At 39.8% G+C, this 21519-nt stretch overlaps 2 protein-coding genes across 13 annotated transcripts in view; both read left to right on the top strand.

The window, feature by feature from the left end:
- Window positions 1-8058, top strand: part of Alg9 (ALG9 alpha-1,2-mannosyltransferase) — a 116478-nt gene extending 108420 nt beyond the window's left edge. For 2 of the 3 annotated variants that reach the window (XR_002386832.2, XM_021237890.2), the window contains one exon: window positions 8042-8058. The gene's annotated coding sequence lies outside the window, so the exon portion shown is untranslated. The remainder of the gene's footprint in view (window positions 1-8041) is intronic. The other variant, XM_004856543.4, reaches the window with a different exon arrangement.
- Window positions 1-21519, top strand: part of Ppp2r1b (protein phosphatase 2 scaffold subunit Abeta) — a 38710-nt gene that overhangs the window by 3096 nt on the left and 14095 nt on the right. The window contains exons 2-10 of one of the 10 annotated variants that reach the window (XR_015451560.1): window positions 8019-8095; window positions 9109-9199; window positions 9642-9742; window positions 14349-14581; window positions 14852-14999; window positions 19882-20037; window positions 20336-20450; window positions 20969-21039; window positions 21381-21515. Coding sequence is in view for 9 of the 10 variants with exons in the window: in XM_004856549.3 (XP_004856606.1) it covers window positions 8236-8349; window positions 9109-9199; window positions 9642-9742; window positions 14349-14581; window positions 14852-14999; window positions 19882-20037; window positions 20336-20450; window positions 20969-21039; window positions 21381-21515 (1164 nt within the window). In the remaining variant the exon portion in view is untranslated. Of the gene's footprint in view, window positions 1-8018; window positions 8096-8194; window positions 8350-8406; window positions 8983-9108; window positions 9200-9635; window positions 9743-10687; window positions 10855-14348; window positions 14582-14851; window positions 15000-19881; window positions 20038-20335; window positions 20451-20968; window positions 21040-21380; window positions 21516-21519 lie in introns of those variants that run through there. The other 9 variants (XM_087212183.1, XM_087212182.1, XM_087212186.1 and 6 more) reach the window with 9 other exon arrangements.

Here is a 21519-nt window from a genome sequence, read left to right as displayed (position 1 = left end):
TATTTCAGGACCTCTTTGTTGGTTTTTGTTTTGCTTTTTTTTGAGACAGGGTCTTACTGCACAGTTCAAACTGGCCTTGAACTCACTATGTAGCCCAGGCTGGCCTCAGATTCACAGCGATCCTCCTGGCTCAGCTTCCTGAATGCTGGGATTACAGGAGTGTGACACCATGCCTGGCTTGTTTTTCTTTTGTGGTTCTGTGGCTCTAACCCAGGTCCTCACATGTGCTAGACCAGTGCTCTATTACTGAACTACACCCCCAACCCATTGTGACCTCTTTGAAGTCCACAGTCCTTGACCTCCTTTCTAGATGTTGTGATAGAAGAACCTGGAAGGATTAGGTGAACAGAGAGAAAGGGATCTAGTCAGGTTGTTTCGTTTATCATTTTCTTAATCCACTTCCTTTAACCACCTGAAGGTTGTCCTAAGAAGACACAGTGTACAGATTGTATATTCAGTCTTGGTAGGGGCTTTTCTAGAACAGTGAGCCCCAGCTAATTTTAATCACAGAGTGAGATCAGCAAGGGAGCTGATTTCCTAAAGTCCTAGAAATTAGGGGAAATTTGGTTTCTGATTACAGACTTAGCTGGCTTTATGCCATGATATGAACAGCACACACAGGATCTTGGCATGAGTCCTTTCTTAACTCCTGTGACTTTCCTCCTAATACTTCCACAGGGCAGATCAGACAAGGAAGTGGGAAAGACTACCATCTTCCTGGGAGACTACAAGTAGAAGCTGTCAAAGGAGCAGGAATACGTTAAGCCCTGCTTTTATAAAACCAAACCTGTCTAGCTGGAGCCAGTGTGTCCAGCTGCTGGATGCTACTACTTATGTTGGCTGGGTCTGGTACAAGACAGGATGATAAGAGGCTTACAAAAATAAGAGAAAGGAAGGAAATCGGGACTCTACCCTGTGGACGTAGCAGGGCTGGATAGGGAAGAGCTGGGCAGGAGAAGCCTGTTACACATACATGCCTATGGATGCCACAAGGCAAGAGCAGCTGGGGTGGGGGTGGGGGTACATTCTGCAGTGCAGTAACTAACAGCCAAGGATTGTTTGTTTCAGTAAGTGATAATCGTTATGAATGATTTGAAATCCAAAAAGCCTAGAGGCAATGTGGTACCCTGGTTATGTCCTACAAGAGAAAAAGGGCATTCATGGAAAAATAGGTGACATTGAATCAAATTTGGAGTTTGCTATGTAGTAAAAAAACAAAGTATGAATACTACACATTGAAAAATCTCTTTTCCATGTCTGTTTCCCAGTTACCTGGTTACCCAGTCATAATCAACCAATCTTATTAGTTGTATGTGTTCTTTTAGAGGCATGTATATGTATGTGTATATATGTATGTATGTGTATATATATATATATATTTTTTTTTGCATATGAGTGAATTCTGTTTTATACAGATAGTAGGATATTATGTATACTGTTCTGTCTCTGACTTTAAAATTTTTTAAAGTTTTTTTTTTCTTGCCTTCCCTCCTTTTTTCTCTTCTTTCTGTGTGTGTGTATGTGTGTGTGTGTGTGTGTGTGTGTGTGTGGTGTGTAAAGGCTGTAACCCAGAGCCTTGCATATGCTAAGCAAGTGCCCTTTCACTGAGCTACACCTCCAGCCCTTAAGATACTTTTTAATATCCATTAAATTACCCATTTATTATTTCTAACATTTGTAACTTAAATTACATCTGCAACTTCAATAACATTGTTTACTCTGCCTTTTCATTTACCACTATAACCAAGGTTTTTTTGTTAAGCTGTGTATAGAATCTAGCAAGATAACCAGGAGTTCTGTCTTGAGAACATTAAAACCTATCACAGGACTCAGAGGACAATACTTGAATAAAGGTCAAGTATTCTTGTTTGAACTAGTTTGCTATAGCTTAAATCTAGCCTAATGGATAAAGGAAATACTAATTCTGACTGCTGTTCTCAGGGAACTGGGGGCTTTCACACTCTTTCTGTATGTCTTGATCACTGGACTCAATGAACTCTTAGTAATAAATGATACAGCTTCTAACATTTGTGTAGTACTTTCCATTAACAAAGCACTTCACATTATGATCTTATTCCTCACAGCTCTGAGAGGCAGAACTATTTTACCAAGGGAAAAAAATCTAAACTTGGTGTGGTGATACACTGCTGTAATCACAGCTACTCCAGAGGCTGAGGCAGGAGGTTCGCAAGTTTGAAGCCAACCTGGGCAACTTAGACCATTGCAAATTTTTTTTTTAAAAGGCTGGAGATGTAGCTCAGTATGAGGCTTTGTCCTGAAAGAAAGAAAGAGAGAAAAGAAAAAAATCTTTCTTTTTTTTTTGTTTTTTGAGGCAGGGTCTCCCTTTGTAGTTCAGGCTGGCCTCGACCTCACAGTGATCCTCCTGCCTCAGCCTCTTGAGTGCTGGGATTACAGGCATGCACCACCCACCACACCTGGCAGAAAAAATCTGGAAGACATGAAGCAGATCTCCTAAGTCATGTACCCCTTTCATTCTTTTAGGCTGGTCCTCCCTGTTGCCAAAACTCAATTGATTGGAATGTTTTCTTACCTCCTTCTACTTCCTCAGTAGATAGTTACTATTGACAATAATATTTGAGGACTCCCCCAGTATCACCAAAGTATAAACAAATAAATAAGCAAAACAAAGAGAGAAAGAAAGCAAAAATATGAGGTGAAATTAGGGGAAGATATGTGAGCTTTACTGAATGATGACATTGTATAAACGTAAATTTATCATTAATGTCATAGTGATAATCACTACTTTGCAAAGGATTTAATACAGACCTGGAATCAGTTTACTAAGGTCATCGTGCTAAAAGATGATACAGTTTGTTGTTCCTCCTTACACACAGATTCTGCATCCACGGATTTAATTTACCATGAAAAAGTATCTATACTGCCAGGTGTGGTGGTGCACACCTGTAATCCCAGCACTCAGGAAGCTGAGGCAGGAAGATTGCTGAAAGTTCAAGGCCAGCCTGGGTGGCATAGTGAATTCAGGGCCAGCCTGAACTACACAGCAAGACCCTGTCTCAAAAAACCAGAGAGGAAGAGGAAGAAGAAGAGGAGGAGGAGGAAGAGGAGGAGGGGGAGGGGGAAGAAGAGGAGAAAGTTTACATAGCATTAGGTATTATAAATAATCTAGAGAAGATTTAAAGTATACAAGAGTATGTACATGGGTTATTTGCAAATATGGTGCCATTTTATAGCAGTGACTTGGGTATCCTTGGAGTTTGGTATTGGTGGGATGGTCCTACAACCAGTCCTCTGCAGGTCCCAAGGGAGGATTGAAGGTGGAAAACACCTCTGTGTGCCACAAGTTTTCCTCACACGGACTGGGCCATCCACCACTCTCTCGGTGGGCCTTTAAATGGGACGAGTTTGGGAGAACCACTTACAGTTCTGCACTTGACCTTCTCTCCCAGTGGGTGACTCCGTGGATCAGATTAGCATTTGCATGAGTGCCTCTTTTGTCAATCTCTGTACCTAAGAGCAAGAGAGAGGATGATAGGATTCCAGGATTTGTCCTTTTCTGTTGTGACAATTAAAGCTGTTTTAAGCACAAGAGTTAATGGCTTTGATTCCACATTCTTGTGCTTTCCCATATTCTTGATACTTTGTCTTACAGGAACTGGGCAAGTCTAATCCCGTCTTCCCTTGATTCACTGAATCAGTGAACTGTATATAGGTGTCAGAACTCTGTACTTACTTACTTACTTTATTTATTTATTTATTTATAGATGGTCTCACTGTTCAGGGTGGCCTTGAACCCACTATATACCCCAGGCTGGTCTTGAACTTGTAATGATCCTCCTGGCTCAGCCTCCTGAGTGCTGGGATTATAGGTACACTACCACTTGTGGCAGAACTCTGTGCTTTTGTGGTGAGCAGTTCTTGTCTCCTGAGGCCTGCGTTTAATCCTTTGATCTCAGCAGTTGCCTCTGGCGCTCACCAGTCATTTGTATCTTTGTGGTGTGGGTGGGAAGTGAAGAGGAGACCAGAGGGAGCAATAGAGAGGAGAGAAGGATGTGGAAATAGCTGAGTGCCACAGCAGTGTATTGGTTGTGCTTGGGGAACTTCCAGGAATCCAGCAAAAGAGGGATCATCTTTTTGCTTTTTGGTTTTTTTTTTGGTACCAGGAATGGGATCATCTTTTTAATCTGGCAAAACCCACAAAGGATAGGCACAGGACTGCTTGATACCCAGCTAAAGCTGTCATTTGCTTTTGCTGGACAGAGGTTGCCTTCAAAGACTAAATTTAGATTCTATCTGAGCAGATGCTTAATTACAGATGTTAGCAGATGTTTATTGACATGGAAATTGTTTTTACAGATGAACCTTTTAAATCAAAGACTTTCAAATGTCATGCACATTAAATCATTGGGGAGACTATAACATGTCTGGCTCCATTCTTGGGGACTATGATTCAGTAGGTCTGAGTAAAGGCCAAGAATCTGCATTTTTTAATTTGTTGGTGCTGGAGATAGAATCCATGCATACTAAACACATGTTCTACCATTGAGCTACACCTCCAGCCCCAGGAATCTGCATTTTTAAGAGACATCTTGGGTGATTCACATAATCAGCAAACCACACTCCTCAAAAGACTGCCTTACAACTTGGCCCAGTTTTTTAAATAGCTTCTTTCTATTACAGTCTGTTTTAATCACTCTATTGAAGGATTTATTGGCATCTCCATGTTTATTACCTGTTTCATTCTCACAGCATCATAGTAACTAGAGCAGGAACCAGAGGTGATTAGCTGTATTTTGCTGGGACTGAGGGGGTAGACAGTGCGACTGCGACCTAGGGAGAGGTAGGTCACCATGAGTCAGTGACTAAGATGGGAACTAAAGTCCAGCATTGATGACTCTCAAACCAGGCAATTTTCTGAGCCCTGTTTTCTCAGCTTGTGATTTCATATTTAATCATAATTACTCCTTAGGCCTCCAATTCATTGTGCTTGGGGAAGCAAATCATATCTGACTTTTAACAAAATAGCTTATCGTCGGTGTGCTAGTTTTGTTAGCATATCAAGCCTCTTCTAAACCTGAGTGAATAGATTATGATATATACATAGGTGGAACTGAGTTCATCTGCTTCTCTCTGTGCTTCCTTTTTCATTTCTGAAGACTTTTTACATAAAGTATAAGGGAACAGATTTGTCCTTTCCATGCTAGTAGGATCTCCTCTGATCTTCTAACTAGTAAAGTACTAATTTAAAAACCTCCTTGTTCTCTGTCTCTCAAATTTGAGCAGTATATGGATCTATTTTTAATGGAAAAAAATCCTTAAAACTCTCAAATTATTCTTACTCCAATGTTAATTTTACAAATATAAAGCAGGAGTATAATGTTCTTTTTTCTTTTTTTCCATTTACTTATTCTAGTATTTCAGTGATTTTCTTTTTTGTTTCTTCTTTTTGTGGTGCTGGTGATTAAACCCAGGACCTTACACATGCTAGGCAAGTGCTCTACCACTAAACTATACTACCCCCAGCCCCTGTTATTTTATTTATAGTTCTTATACAGCTAAAACCCCAAAACAGATGTACAAATCAAATGCAGATAAAACCACAAGACTAATATTATTCAAATTAATATTACGGTAATTTAACATGACAAATGATTTTTTTGGACAAATGATGGTTTTTGTTAAAACTAAAACATCCTCATATTGAATTTTCTTTTTTAAGGGCAAGGTCTCACTTTGTAGTGCAGGCTGGGCTTTAACTCACCATGTATCCCAGTCTATCTTTGAATTTGTGGTGATCCTCCTGCCTCAGCCTCCTGAATGCTGGGATAACAGGCATGCCATCCCTTGTATTGTGACTATGGTATGGGCTGCTGAAATCTCAGTTTCTTTTGAACATGCCTATGATATCTTAATTTTCTCACTTCTCTCTCTCTCTTTTTTTTTTTTTTTGGTACCGGGGATTGAACTAGGGTCCTTGCACTTGCACAGCAGGCAGTGAAACCACTGAGCTAAATCCCCAGCCCAATTTTCTCACTTCTTTTAGCACTCCTGAAAATGAAGTCCCATGATAGCAGTTGGCTTTCACTTTGTGCATGAAAGCATCTTTTTTTTGCTATTTTTTTAAATTAAATTCTTTTATTGGTACATTGTAGGTATACAACACAGTTACATTTCTCATTGGCAATTGTTCCTTTACATAATGCAACTTGGTTCTTATTTTTTCCCCATTCCTAGCCCTTCCTTCACGCCCTCTACCCTTCCCTATTTACAAAGACTTTATTTCCATTTTTTCCATTTCTCAGCATTTTTCCTTTCCCTTCTTTCCTTTCCCCTGCCCCTCCCACTACCCCTACCCCATTGGACCTTTTCTTCCTATTTTACATTATCGATTATTCATTCTAATCATTGGTACATTTTAGGTATACAATATAATGACATTCATCATTGGAAATTTGCACCTTTACATAGTCTCTCTTGGTTCTTATTTTTCAACCTTGCCCAGCCCTCCCTTCAACCCCTCCTTTCCTCCCTATTTACAAAGATTTTGTTCCTATTTTTCCATATGAAAGCATCTTTTTCATTTTAAATCCACCTATTTTTTCTCATTATCCCAGAACAATAGAAGCAGCAATGAAACACATTCAAATGTAGGTGCTGAAATCATGGGGCAATACTGATTTATAAAATAGTTATCCCAATAGCACAGACTATGTTTATGCAAATCTAAAAGTATTATAAAAATAAAACCCTGGAGAACACATTCATGGATCTGATTTGAGAAAAACTGTTCAGGTCTATTGGTTCCCAAACTTTCACCACTATCAAAAGTTTTATGTACTCTGTTTAACTTCCTGGAGTCCTATGCTTTAAAAAAGTTTGTCTCCTAAATTGCATTTATTAATATTAATTTTTTCTTTGCAGTTCTGGGGGATTGAATCCAGGGCCTCTGGATTGAGCTGTAGCTCAATCCTAGTCTCCTACACCTTTTTTTCTAGACAGTCTTGCTGAATTGCTAAATTGACCAAGCTAGGCTCGAACTTAAGATCCTTCTGCCTCAACCTACCAGAGTGCAGGGATTACAGATGTGCGCCACCATGCCCTGCTGCATTTATGAATAATTTTATAGTTTTAATAATCAGACCTATAAAAAGTATCATTTCAGAACTTGTGGTCATCATATGCAGTTAGAATGCTAAATTGCTTAAATTCCAGTTCACAACAAACATAAACATTCTAATTGTTTTGTGGTGCCCTTTTGGTAAGTGAAAACTTCCCATTCACTTTTGTTTTTGGTACCGGAGATCGAACTCAGGACCCTGCGAGGCGGGTGGCCGAACCACTGAGCTAAATGCCCGGCCCCCAATCCCTTTTGTAAGAAAGAACTCCCACCCTATCTCCTCCTCCTGCTGCCTTTAAGGACTCTTGGGAGTCTAGGGAGGCCAGTTTAGGCTTTCTTGTAACAAGCAAAGTAGCCATCCCACCCAACTTGGAAGGATTAAAGCTTGTCCTAGTTTTGCTTGATTGTTTTACTTCTTGCATGCTAAAGAGCTACAAAATGGAAGGAAGAAAATACAACAGAAGGCACCATTCCAGTACCAAACTGAAAAGAAACACAAAAACAAGACAGCAGCATGTTTTAAACAGCTTGCATAGAAAAAATATTGACTGGGAATTTGGACAGCACTGTTCTCATTTTCTCTCACCGCCCGCGTTATTTGTCTTTGGGAGCAGCAGCTAACCACGATTCTGGCAAAGAGGCCGAAGGAAGAGGTGGAGGGGTTCGGTGTAGGCTTGAGGCCCAGTGGAGGAATTAGGGCCTCAGACCCAGTGGCTCAGAGCCAGGAAGAAGTTGGGGGAGGTGCTAAAGCCTTTTTCCTCTTGGCCTTGGGCACCCTTTCTGACCTGTCTGAGTCCTGTAAGATCACAGCACGGATGGCTCAGGTCTCTTGATTCCTTAAAACCACAACTAGTAGGATGAGTCCCTGCCCCTGTTTCTTTCGGCTGGGGAAAGGTCGTAGGGGTTCCATTCGCTTTCTCAGCCCACCCTTCTTCTGGAGTTCAGATCTACAACTCCTGGAATGTAAGTCAGGTGGGAGCCTCTATCAGCAAGGCAAAGGTCAGTTCCCCCACCTCCACAGAGCCGGCGTGCCGGCCTCACCCAAGCCAGCCTGCGCGTGGGGCGGGTCCCGGGGCGGGTCCCGGGGGCGGGTCCCGGGCGCGGGGCAGCAGGCGGCCACTCCCCAGAAGAGGAAGAACATGGCGGGTGCGGCGGGGCCCGGGAGCGGCCCGGGGTCAGCGGGGCGAGATGCAGACGATTCATTGTATCCGATTGCGGTTTTAATCGACGAGCTCCGCAATGAGGACGTGCAGGTACAGTACTGGACTGAGGCTGAGGAGCCGAGGCAGGCCCAGGGGACGCGTGGTGGGAAAGGGGGAAGGCCGGCCCTGCCTTGTGGGCGAGGCCCAGGAATTGAAAGAACGGGATTTGGAGCAGAAATGTGAGGGTGAGGCTGGAAGGACCCTAGAGGGTTGTGGTGGCCAGCCCTTACTCTCCCCTAGACCTCTCAGGCACCCCTTACCAGGGGCCCTGAGGCGTGGGCGCGGCACCCGGCTGCCCAGGGCGGTTTCGGAGAACCGGTTTCCCGCCTCTACCCCTTCCGGGCGGTGCGGTGGTCTCGCCGCGAGCGGCTGAAGCGGCCTGCGCCTCTCAGGAAGCCGGGGAAGCCCTTGGAAATGCAACCGCCTGCCTTCTTTCCGGCTTGGAAACTGGCTGGGCTTGTTAGGTAGAAAGGGTGAGATGGCTGATTAACCTAGACGACTCTGTCTGTCAGCTGTGGTTGAACTTTTCTTTAAAGAGACAGGAGTTATATTCAGCCATTTCACCTGCTTCACTACTGCCACAGTTATTTTTTTTTAAAAATTATCTTATTCCTGGGTATTGTCATTCATTCATTTCTGTTCTAAGCTCCTCGGTGTTTTTCCTTGGAAATTCTCCTCTGGCTAGTGAGTGTTACCTCGCCTGGTTTTTATTGCCATATTTGTTATTTTGTTTGCCCCTTTTGTCTTTTGGTCTGAATTGCAACCCTTTCTTTACTTTGTTGTTCTTCCCACTTTATTTTTTTTTAAAAGCTCCGTCTCAACAGTATAAAAAAGTTGTCAACAATTGCTCTAGCACTTGGAGTAGAAAGGACCCGAATGGAACTGCTGCCATTCCTTACAGGTAAGTGTCTTTGTTTGGAGTATCATTAAATACTGAACTGAGGCTGGTGCTTTTTGTGCAAAAGAAACAGAACAGCGTATAATAATGTTACAGCTGGTGCCAGGGATTTAGCCCATTGGTTTCAAAGCCCACCTCGAAAGTGCAAGGTCCAGAGTTCGATCCCTGGTACCAAAAAAAAGAAAAAGGAAAAAAGTTACACCTGGATGTTATTCGAACATTAACCAGTTAGCAAACTGGAAAGTAATTGATATGGGAGCATGAATTTCTAATTCTGTAAGACAGATTCAGGAAGACTGCTGCATGAGAAGGAAGAAAATGCTGTTAGGATTGGGACTGCGCCATCTTACTGTCTGCTTGCTGAGTCTGTTCCAACTTTTGTGTGAATGTCCAGCTCAGGGCCACTTGTCCTTATTGATGAGTACCCAGTTGTTGTCATTTCCAGATACAATTTATGATGAAGATGAGGTGTTGTTAGCTCTTGCTGAGCAGCTGGGAGATTTCACTGGCCTGGTGGGAGGTCCAGACTTTGCCCACTGTCTACTGGTGAGTACCTGTCTTCTGTGTACCCTCCTTCTAGAACTTTTATAGTATAAATGATACGTTATTTGGTGAGAGACACAAAACAGCATTTTTTATGCACATCTTTATGGATATATAGTCATAATGCTAGCAATTGAGAACAAATAATGTAGGCACTTTTAACTCAACTCTTGTTATTTTTTCTGACTGACTACAAGAACTTTTTCTTCTAGCACAGTAAACCTGTTAGTTCAGAGGCAAGAGGGAAAGAATTTGATTATTTTTATGTTTTGTTTTCCACCCCTGAAATTGGAAGTCTTTTTTTTTTTCTTTTTGGTACCAGGGATTGAACTTGGGACCTTGCGCTTGTGAGGCAGGCGGTGGAACCATTGAGCTAATTCCCCGGCCCAGGTTTTTTGTCTTTTGATAACAGAGTCTCGCTCTGTAATTCAGGCTGGCCTCAAACTCGTGGAGATCCTTCTGCTTCATCCTCCTGAGAGCTGGGATTGGCATGTGCCACCACACCTAGTTATGAAATTGGAAGTCTTTTTTTTTTTGGTACTGGGCATCAAACTTAGGACCTTGTGCTTGCCGGGCAGGTGGAGTGCCACTGAGCTAAATCCCCAGCCCGAAATTGGGAGTCTTAATTCTCATCTAGTAATATTTTGTTTTTATTTGTCTTATCTTTTGCACCTGACTAATCTTTGTGAATTTAATGAATTCAATTTAGTTGACATGTTACCTGATTATATCAGGCACATTGTAAGTCACAGTATTAATGTTTAAGACCAGTGTGAATGCAGTGTGGTCTCTTTCTGTGTAACAAATAATTAACTGTACAGTTTTAAATGGAAAAATATAAGCACCCACAAATCACCCAAGTAATGGTGAGCAGAAAAGGATTAATTTAGGGTAATCAGGGAAGATGATGTCTGAATTAGGTTTTACTGTTCTTTTTTTTTTTGGCAGGGGTGGGTGGATACCGAGTATCAAACTCCGGGACCTTGTGCTTTCGAGGCAGATGCTGGAACCACTGAGCTAAATCCCTGGACCTTGAATTAGGTTTTAAAGGATGCCTGAGAATTCACTAGTTGGACAATATGGGGATGTATGCTTCAAGGCTTTTAATAGTGATGGTACTGGCTTTTGTCATTTCTCTCCCTACCAACATCTGTTCCATGAAACTCTGGAGATGTATGGATAAATAAGTACAGTTTTTTGTTTGTTTGTTTTTTTTCTTTTTTTTTTTTGGTACCGAGGATTGAACTTGGGACATCGCGCCTGTGAGGCAGGTGGTGGAACCAGTGAGCTAAGTCCCTGGCTGGGGTTTTGTGAAAAATAGATGTAGATAGTTTCTGTATATATTTACCTGTAAGTATATCTGTTTGTGGTTTTCCTACTTGAATTTCAAACAGGCATTTTAAATTTAACATGCCTAAAACTCTCCTTAAAATATGCCTGTCATTTAGTTTTGTCACCATCTACCACCCAAGCCTAGAATTTTTATTTTCTTTTTTTCCTTCTGAGATTGAATTCAAGGTCTCCCACATGCTAGCTAGGCAAGCACAGTACCAGTTGGCTGCATCCTGAGTCCTAGAAGATATTTTTGAATCCTTTCCTCCTCCTTCCCATATCTAATCCATTAGTAACATGTAGAGAGTCTACATATATTCCAAATCTGTTCTCCTTCTTTCATCCCTACTACTACTGCCTTAATGTAAACCCCACAACCTTTTTACTTTCTTTCTTTTTGGTACCGGGGATCGAACTCAGTCCTTCTGCTTTTGAGGCAGGCGGCGGAACCACTGAGCTCTAGATCCCTGGCCCCCTAAAATTGGTACAACATATACTATGTAGGCTTTTTGTTCTTTCTTTCTTTTTGGTACCAGGGATTGAACTTGGGACCTTGTGCTTGCAAGGCAGGTGGCAGAACCACTGAGCTAAATCCCTGGCCTCCCACAACCTTTTTTATGTTACGGTTGTAGCTTTCTAACTATAGACATTCAGTTTAGAATTTGTTGACTTTACAATGCTGAAAAATGATATATAGTCAGTAGAAATTGTACTTTACGTTTTGAATTTTGATGTTTTCCCAGGCTAGCAAACTCAGTACAGTACTCTCATGTGCTGCCTAGTATTGACAGCAAGCTGCACATCTCAGCCACAATCTGATCACAAGGGTAAACAACTGATACTCTGCATGTACTGTGTGGCTAATCTAATGTTTGTAGGTTGTGTGTAGTAAGTGCATTTTTTACTTATGTTGGGTTTATTGGGATGTACTGTAATTCCATTGGAAATTTGGGGGCATCTGTAGTTGCCTCCTTTTGCTTCTTCCCACCCCTATAGTTCATTCTTTACTCAACAGATGGATTACTCCCTGCTATGACTCCTTGAAAATCCAGACTCTGTACCTTGTTATAAGACCCTTCTGTGATCTGTCTCTGTAGGCTTATCACAGGTCACACTCTGCCTTGATAATTTTATTCCATTCACATTCTTTGTTCTTTTTTTTTTTTTGGTACCAGGGATCGAACTCGGGACCTTGTGCTTGTGAGGCAGACGGTGGCACCGTGCACTCCATGTATTACTTCTTTTTTTTTTTTTAGCTACCGGGGATCGAACTCAGGTCCTTGCGCTTGCAGGGCAGGTGGCAGAACCACTGAGCTAAATCCCTAGCCCCTCCATGTATTACTTCTAATGAAATACTCTTTCTTTTTTTTCCTCTCGGTACCGGGGATCAAACTCAGGACCTTGAGCCTGCCAGGCAGGTATAGTGTTGCTAAACTACATCCCCGGCTCCTGAAATGCTCTTTTGAAGTCTCCCATCTCGGGCTTCTTGTCACAACCACTTCAACTCATTTTCTGAGGCCTTCTCTGACCACTCAACTTGAAATAGCCTCACAGTCACTCCTTATCACCTCATCTTGTTCTGTTTCTCTACCAAGTACTAGTTACCATCTACTCGGTGTTTTTTTTTTTTTTAGTTGTGTTTTCCTCCATTAGAATGTAAACCTTTCCCTAAAGCAAGGAACTTTGTTTGCACATTTCTTCTGTATCCTCAGTGTTAGAGTACAATAACAATAATTTATTAAAAGAATGAGTTTCATAGGCTTAGAACCATGAAACTTGTTGGGTTCAAAACTGCTGAAGTGTAAAGAGTTGGGGCTGGACTAGGCAGGAGTGTTAATTGGGCCAGTAGGAAAAGAACATAGAGAAGTAAGTGGGCAGTGTTCAAATCAAGAGACAACTCACAAGTGATTCTCCAGAGTTTGGCCTTAAACTATAGTAGTGATAGAGATTATTCAGTGATACTACCTGATCAGGCAGGGAACAGTTGAAAAACATTGGCAAGTCAGAAGTAGTATCTTTTCAATGGCCTGCTGAAATACCCTCTATTTTTTGGTATTGGGGATCAAACTCAGGACGCTGTGCTTGCAAGGCAGGTGGCTGCACCACTGAGCTAAATCCCTGGCCCCCTGAAATACCGTCTTGGAATCTAAGTACTACCTACTTCTGGTATCAAACAGTTTCTGAAATATATTGCTGTTTGAGGCAGACTCAGTTCTTTCCTTTGAATCATTATCCATCTGTTTCATTCTATTGGTCAGTTCTCGTGGAGTTTTATACTTTAGCATGTACAGCTCATGCCGTAATGCTGAACCTGGCTGGACCAATGCAAACCCAGAAAGGCAGAGATTTAGAGAACCAGCCTGTTGTACTTTACACTGGGCTATGTCATACTCAATACCTAATTCTGGTCCAGACCATCAATGCCTTTGATCTCTTCTGTTTCTTTTTTTTTTTAGAGTAGGAAAAATTTATTGAGAGAAAGAAAGCTTCTAAGAGAGACAGAAAGGGAACCAGAAAGTGGGTTGCCTTGATCGCTTCTGTTTCTAAAGCTAGAAGTAATATCTCCTACTGTCTTTGTACTTTTCACTTGAGGTTCTGTCAGAAACCTGCTCTTTGGTTAAGGGAAACGTTCTGAATATATTTTGAAAAAAAATTAGTTTTGTACTCAGCCTTTTATAGGTTGGATAAATTGATGGTGTGGAGTAAGTAGACAGGGTTGATTGTACTTCAGGAATGGTAGAATAGTGCTTAAAAGGCTATGGACCCAGTGACCTGCCAGAATACCATCATATAATTTGATGCCAAGTTTTGGTTGTATTACTGCGCTTAACTTTTTATTTTTTTGAGTGGGGGTACTGGGGATCAAACTCAGGACCTTGTACTTGTGAGGCAGGCACAGCGCCACTGAGCTAAATCCCCCACCCTTGCACTTACTCTTAAGGAAATATACACAATCCTGTCTGAATTTGGCTGCACATTATTTAAACTTAATGATTCAGTTCCCAGTAATAGTAATATTGTGTCAAATCTCTTCTACTGTGTCATTTGTAGATACCAGCTGGGAATTGCCATCTGGGACATGGATCTTGGCTTTTCTACAGAAGTCGTGTCTTTAGGTTGGCCACACCATATGTTATCACTGTGTGAATTGAAAGTAACCATGTGGTATGGTGTAGCTAACATTCTGGCTACGTGTACTGCTTCCTTTCAGTCACATTAAAGGTGACAGTCTATATCTAACCTGATTGAGTAAGTTTTCTTTGGTTTTCCTCTTCAGCCTCCTTTGGAAAGTCTGGCAACTGTGGAAGAGACTGTTGTTCGAGACAAGGCTGTGGAGTCCCTGAGGCAGATCTCTCAGGAGCATACTCCTGTTGCTCTGGAAGCTCATTTTGTACCTCTGGTGAAACGCCTGGCGAGTGGGGATTGGTTTACCTCTCGTACATCTGCATGTGGTTTGTTCAGCGTTTGCTATCCCAGGGCTTCAAATGTTGTCAAGGCAGAAATTAGACAGTAAGATATTTTTAGTATTTATTAGTATTAGGGGTTTTTGGGGACTCAGCTGACAATTTACACAGCACAGTATATTTTTAACTAGTGAGTCACTGATACTAGGATAGTGGAATTAATGATAACATTTTCATTATTCCTTTGAATATATCCTGTTTTGTTTTTGTTACAAACCTAATCGCTGATGTTTATAAGAGGAGTTTCTGTCTGTATATGATGGGGTATGTTAAATCAATAGTATTTACCAGAAAATACTTTTGTTTTATATTGCAGGCACTTCCGTTCCCTGTGCTCAGATGATACACCAATGGTACGACGTGCAGCTGCTTCCAAATTGGGTGAATTTGCAAAAGTTTTGGAATTAGACAGTGTGAAAATTGAAATTGTTCCTTTGTTCATTAATCTAGCTTCAGATGAACAGGTAAATAACTTGTATTTAAGCGGAACAGGTATGTTCCTTCCCTCTAACATTTGAAACACTTTTTTTTAATGGTATTGGGGATTAAAGTCAGGGTGTGGCACACTGAGCTATATCTTTAGCCCTTTAAAAGAATTTTATTTTATTTTTTTTGGTACGGGGGATCAAACTTGGGACCTTGAGCTTGCGAGGCAGGCGCCAGAACCACTGAGCTAAACCCCCCGGCCCTTTTAAAAAAAATTTTGAGACAGATTTGCTAAGTTCTCCAGGTTGGCCTTGAACTTGTGATCCCTCTGCCTCAGCCTCCTGAGTAGCTGGCTTGTGTGCTACCACAGCCATCTCATTTGAAACATTTCTTTGGGCATTTTGTTTCTTATATTTGGATTCTTTTTGTAAAATTAGTACTTAATTCTGGTCTGATACATCTCATCTCATTGTGTTCAAGTTTCTTAACCAGACCATGATTTTCTCTAACAGCTATTAAAAGAAGGGGAAGTCAGAGAGGAAATAGGAGCCATAATTAGAAAGGAAGAGCAAAGCTGCATCAAGGGATAACGCTTTGGGAATTACAGGCTGTATTGTAATATGGTAGTATAATGTTTCCTGGAATTTTGACTTTCAGATAAATATTAAAGCATAGGATGAATGTGTTAGGAAAGCTATTTGATCTCTGCACTAATGAATGGGATTACTGCATATAATAATTTTAACTCCAAGAATCTAGATTTCTTTTTTTGTTTTTGTTTTTTGAGACAGGGTCTCCCTGTGTAGTTCAGGTTGACCTTGAACTCACCAAGTAGCTCAGGCTGACCTCAACTCACAGAAATCCTGCTTCAGTCTCCTGAGTGCTGGGATTACAGGCTTGTGCTACCATGCCTGACTAATTTAGATTTCTTTGGTGTAGAAATAATAAAATAGCAAACATCTAAGTAAAGTACTTAGTATAGTCATCTTCTGTATAGAGGAGGTAGGGATTGATTTGAGTACCATCTAAGGATAAAAAAATCTACAGATGCTCAATTCCATTACATGAGATGGTATAGTGTTTGTGTATTACCTGGGCACATCTTCCTGTATACTTTTTTTTTGTTGTGCTGGGTATTGAACTTAGGGCCTGGTACATGCTAGCTAAGTGCTCTACCACTAATTTACATTCCTGGCATCCCCCATGTACTTCAAATCATCTCTAGATAATATCTAGTACATTTAAATGTTACATAAATAGTTGTTATACTTTATTATTTAGGGAATGATGATAAGAAAAAAAAGTATGTGTTCAGTACAAAAAATGTATTTTTCCTTAGTATTTTTAATCCATGGTTGGTTGAATCCATGGATGAGGAACCCACAGATATGAGGGAGCTGACTGTATTAACATCTCTTTAAGTAGCTGCTGTATTAAGAAAACCCTTATCAGATGGGTAACCCCTGTTTAACATATTAAGAAAGGGAGGCATAGAGAGTTTAAGCAGCTTGCTGAAGGTTCTGTAGTTGGCTGTGGTAAAATCAGGATTTGAATCTAGACTGTGGCTTTTGAGTTTACACCCATTATAGCTAGGGTCTACTGCCTGTCTGTAATGGTGCTTAGAAAGGTTAGCTCCCAGAGTTCCTGGTCTCTGGGGGAAGAGTCTTTCTGGATTTTTGATGGCCTGCTCTAGGATTAGTTCACATGTACATACTAGGAGCACCAGCATACATTGATGAGTCCCATTTTCAGATTTTGAATTTAAAGATGCTTAATCTTGTAAAATAATTTTTTAAATTTCTTGAAATAACATACAAAAACACATAGCATACAACTTAATGAATTATTATAAAACAGTAGCATCTTACAACTTTCATCTGTGAAAGGAGATATACTTTGACAGCTGCTACCCCAGAAACCCTCCCTGGGCTAGTCTTCCGCACATAATCCCTACCTCTTTCATTTCCCAATCCCATAAGAGCAACCTTATCTTGATTTAACACATTGTGGTTTAAAACAGAGCTAACAAATACAATTTTGGCTACCTGTAATTTTAGGTTTTCTACTGTACATTCTTACCATTTGTATTTTTATTATTTATTTTTGGTACCGGGTATTAAATTCGGGACCTTGCGCTTGCGCTACAGGTACTGGAACCACTGAGCTAACCCCTGGCCCATACTGTCTACATTCTTAAGAGTAGAAAGAAATAGTGAAAGTAATATATTTTATTTAACCCAAAGTTTCTGAAATCATTTGAATATGTGGCATTAGCTTCATTTCAAGTACTCAGAACCCACATTAAGATGGTGGCTATAACACTGAACCACCGCAAGTTCATAATCTTCATTTGGAATTTTGTTCATTATACTTCCCATGGTATAATTTTAACATTTTCTTTTGTCTTCTATATTTCCTCCCAAGTGATAGTCGTATCTAGAGTGGAGGTTTGCAGACTTCTTTTGTGAAGGCCCAGATCATAAACATTTTAGGCTTTGTGGGTCAGATAGTTTCAGTTGTAACTACTCATTTCTGCTGTTGTAGTGCAAAAACAGCCACAGAGAATGTGTAAACTAATAAACATGACAGTGTTCCACTAAAACCTTATTTATGAAAACTGTCCTGGATTTGGCCACTATTTTCTCCACACTTGACCTATAGTCTTAAAGTTAAGTTTGATATTTTAGGGGTAAAAAGACAACTTCATAGTCGGAAGTATATATGGTACTGTTAGTAGCATTTGATGCTCAAAATATATGAAGTGCTTTGTTACAAAATATTTACATTCCCTCTGAACACCAATAGAATAACTGCTTTTGGCTTATTCATTTATTGAAAAAATATTTATTAAACACCTACTATACAATTAGGCACTGTTCTGTTCCTGGAGTACAGTGTTGAACAAGGCTTAGACCTTGTTCTCAAGGTATTTACTTTTTAATGGAGAAAATAATAACAGACAAATATTAGGGATAAATGATATGAAAACAAAGTAAAGTAACAAAATACGGAAGGATTATAGAAGTTTTTTCTAGATTAGCTAGTCAGAGAGGACTCTGGAAAAGTGGCATAAATTGAGACATGAAAGAAAAATGTCATGCATGCTGTTTCCTAGATTGTCAGAGCTCCAGAAAAAGAATTCCTTGAAGACAGGATATGAGGTATAAAGGTCCTGTGGTTGGAACATAGTGTTCTAAAGAGACATAGTGGTAAGAGATAAGTTGGAAGAAGGTAAGCAAGGCCAGTTCTCTAAGCCAGAATATAGAGTTTGGGTTTCCTTTTCAAGGTGCAGTGGGACTACACCGAGATTTTGAGTAGAGATATGACATGATATAATTAATATTTTCAAAAGATTATTCTGGCTCCTGGATGGAAACTAAATTGGATGAGGGATGAAAATTTAAAAAACCAGTTAGGAGACTTTTACAATGGGGAAGAGCTGCATATAAGATTTGGAAGTGGAGTTCAGAAAATTTATAGTGGTGTGTTAGATGAGGGAAAGAGGAATCAAGACCTAGATTTTTGGAATGAGCATCTGGATGGTGGTGTCATTGCCAAGATGGAGAGGATTCTAGTAGGGGAGGCAGGTGTAGGGGAGAAAAATCAGGAGTTCTGGAAGAGAAGTATTTGTTGACATATTTCAGTAGATGACAGTAGTTTCGTGCGTTAGTTTCATTTTCAAAATCCAAAAATATTTGTGTAGCCAGTACCAAAAACCTAGTTCTGCCTTTTTTGCCTGTTCCTTTGGATACAGAAGAGTGAGTATGTCTTAGGCATATAGGTTATTGTTGTGGATTTACAATATTTAAAATTTGTACTATTTTAGAAAGTTGAAGTCTCGTCTCTGATTATATATGTGTATACCGGTATGTAATTGTTTGTATCTACATTAAGTTTTTGTCCTGTTTCTCCTGGGTGCTTACATGTTCACATGTTTCCTGTTTCTGCTTACATATGTATAATTCCCAAGTCATCTCAGTTCCTAATTGTATATTTCCACTTATTCAAAGGACATACAGGTGTCACATTGGCACTTGGCATTTTACTTTTGGAACTCTGCGTTCATTAGTCCTATGTCTTTCTAATTTTTTCTGCTGTTTTTTTAGACATGCTGACCTCAATGTTAGTCTGTCTTTGATCTTCAGCATTTATTTAATTTATTTATTTAGGTTTTTTGTTGTTTTTTTTTTTTTTGGTACCAGGGATCAAACTCAGGACTTTGGACTTTTGAGGCTGGCGGTGGCACCACTGAACTAAATCCCAGTGATTTATTTTTTTTGACGCAGCGTCTTACTTTGTAGTACAGGCTGGCCTTGCACTCATGATGTAGCCTAGACTATGGCAATCCTCTTGCCTTAGCCTCCTGAGTACTAGGATTACGTGTGTGCCACCATACCTGGTGATCTTCAACATTTACATCTTTTTTTTTTAATTACTAACTTTCCATTTGTTCTGTGTTTTTCTTTTCTGAATTGCAGTCTCATGCCTAAATTCCTATCACAAATTGAGTTATTTTGAAAACAGCTTCCTCAGTGATTTTCTTTGACCCCTTTGTTCTGATGTTAAAAATAACTTATACAAGTATAATTTTCATTTTTATCCTTTGACTTCCTATAACAGGCTTTGAAGGTATCATTAAAATATTATTTTTTTCATTTTATCTTTACATATTCTTTCATTTTTAAAAATAAATACCCTGTACTTTTCAATTTATAACAGTTTTATCTTATCTACCATTGCAGGCAAAGAGGGCAGCTATTCAGCTGTTCCAAGGCGTGAAGACATGAAATCACACGTGGTGTAGCTGCAGATTTTTTTTTCTTTTTTTAAAACGATATCCACAATAGCACCGCTTCACACCATACACAGGGCCCCCTTGGCTCTCACTAAATATTGTGTAACAGAACTTTGTCTCTTTAGGACTCAGTACGCCTGCTAGCTGTGGAAGCTTGTGTCAGTATTGCCCAGTTGTTGTCTCAGGATGATCTTGAGGTCTTGGTAATGCCTACCCTTCGACACGCAGCTGAAGATAAATCTTGGCGAGTTCGCTATATGGTAGCTGACAAATTTTCAGAGGTAAAATCACTGCACTGGCATTTTTTTTTTTTTTTTGTACTGGGGATCGAACTTAGGACCTTGCGCTTGCAAGGTAGGTGCCGGCACCACTGAGCTAAATCCCTGGCCCTACACTAGCATTTTTAAGTATTAAAGGAAAAAACCAAAGCAAAAACCCATCAGATTTGCTGTTTCACCAAAAGTTTCTGAATGAATTCTGTTGAATAGTGTTTGGCAGAAATATATACTTGAAGATTACAGTTTTATATGCTGATTATTTTGTTAGTATATATGAAAACCTGTACAAATTTCTTTAAAGCTCCAGAAAGCCGTGGGTCCTAAAATCACCTTAAATGACCTCATCCCCGCCTTTCAGAATCTGCTTAAAGACTGTGAAGCTGAAGTCCGAGCAGCTGCTGTTCACAAAGTAAAAGGTTAGATGGTTCAGTTTGTGTTGTAAAATGTCATTCATTTTGGTGTTTTTTTTATTGGTGGTGAATTTTGCACATTTTGTATTTTTGAATATGTCTTAAATACAGATAATTTCATTGTGTGAAAATGTCAGTTGTTATATAAACCTTTACATTTCAAACTAAACCATTTTATCTTTTTTTTTTTGGTACCGGGTATCAAACTTGGGTCCTTGCACTTGAGCAGCTGGCGGCGAAACCACTGAGCTAAATCCCTGGCCCTAAACCATTTTATCTTGTTTCTTTTAAAAATGAATTTATAGGTTAGATTGATATCACAAGTGGCATAAATATTGATAGGTTATTTATTGATAGATTGATAGGTATTTCATTTAGAGTGAGTCATTTTCCCTCTTAGAGCTTATTTGCTTCAGTATTTGATGTAATTTAACTTGTAACTGTTGATAAAACTTAAGAGTTCTTAATTTGTCTTATAAATGACTCTATGAAAATATGATTTTCTTCTATTTATCTTCTTTTAGAGCTTTGTGAGAACTTGCCTATTGAAGGTAGAGAGACCATAATTATGAATCGAATTTTGCCATATATAAAGGTAAATGTAACTTCAGTTTATTTTTTTTCATTCTGCCCTATATGAAGGTAAACCTTAACTCAGTTTTTTTTTTTCTTTTGCCTTAAAACTCTTGGAATTTAAAGGTGGACAAGGGATGAATGGGACAGTTGTTAAATTGTCACATTATTATTTATCACTTATTAATACTTATGGTAAAATGTTCTTTGATGCTTCAATCTCTTATCTAACAGATGGTCTGAGGAAACATTGCCAGCCAGTCAGTATTGGAATAGTGCTATATTTAAATTCCTTGGGAGATGGTATGGGGATTTCTGTTGTATTACAAAAACAAAAGTCTTTTAATTTTGATTTTATTTTAGGAATTAGTATCTGATACCAACCAGCATGTCAAAATAGCTCTAGCTTCTGTAATTATGGGATTATGTACCATTTTGGGCAAAGAGAATACTATTGAACATCTTCTACCTCTTTTTTTAGCTCAGTTAAAGGATGAGGTGA

Source organism: Heterocephalus glaber, unplaced genomic scaffold, assembly GCF_053883595.1.
Source record: "Heterocephalus glaber isolate CG9 unplaced genomic scaffold, H.glaber_assembly_v1.0 deba00001429, whole genome shotgun sequence".
NCBI lineage: Eukaryota > Metazoa > Chordata > Mammalia > Rodentia > Bathyergidae > Heterocephalus > Heterocephalus glaber.
This window is presented reverse-complemented; position numbering and strand designations above follow the sequence as displayed.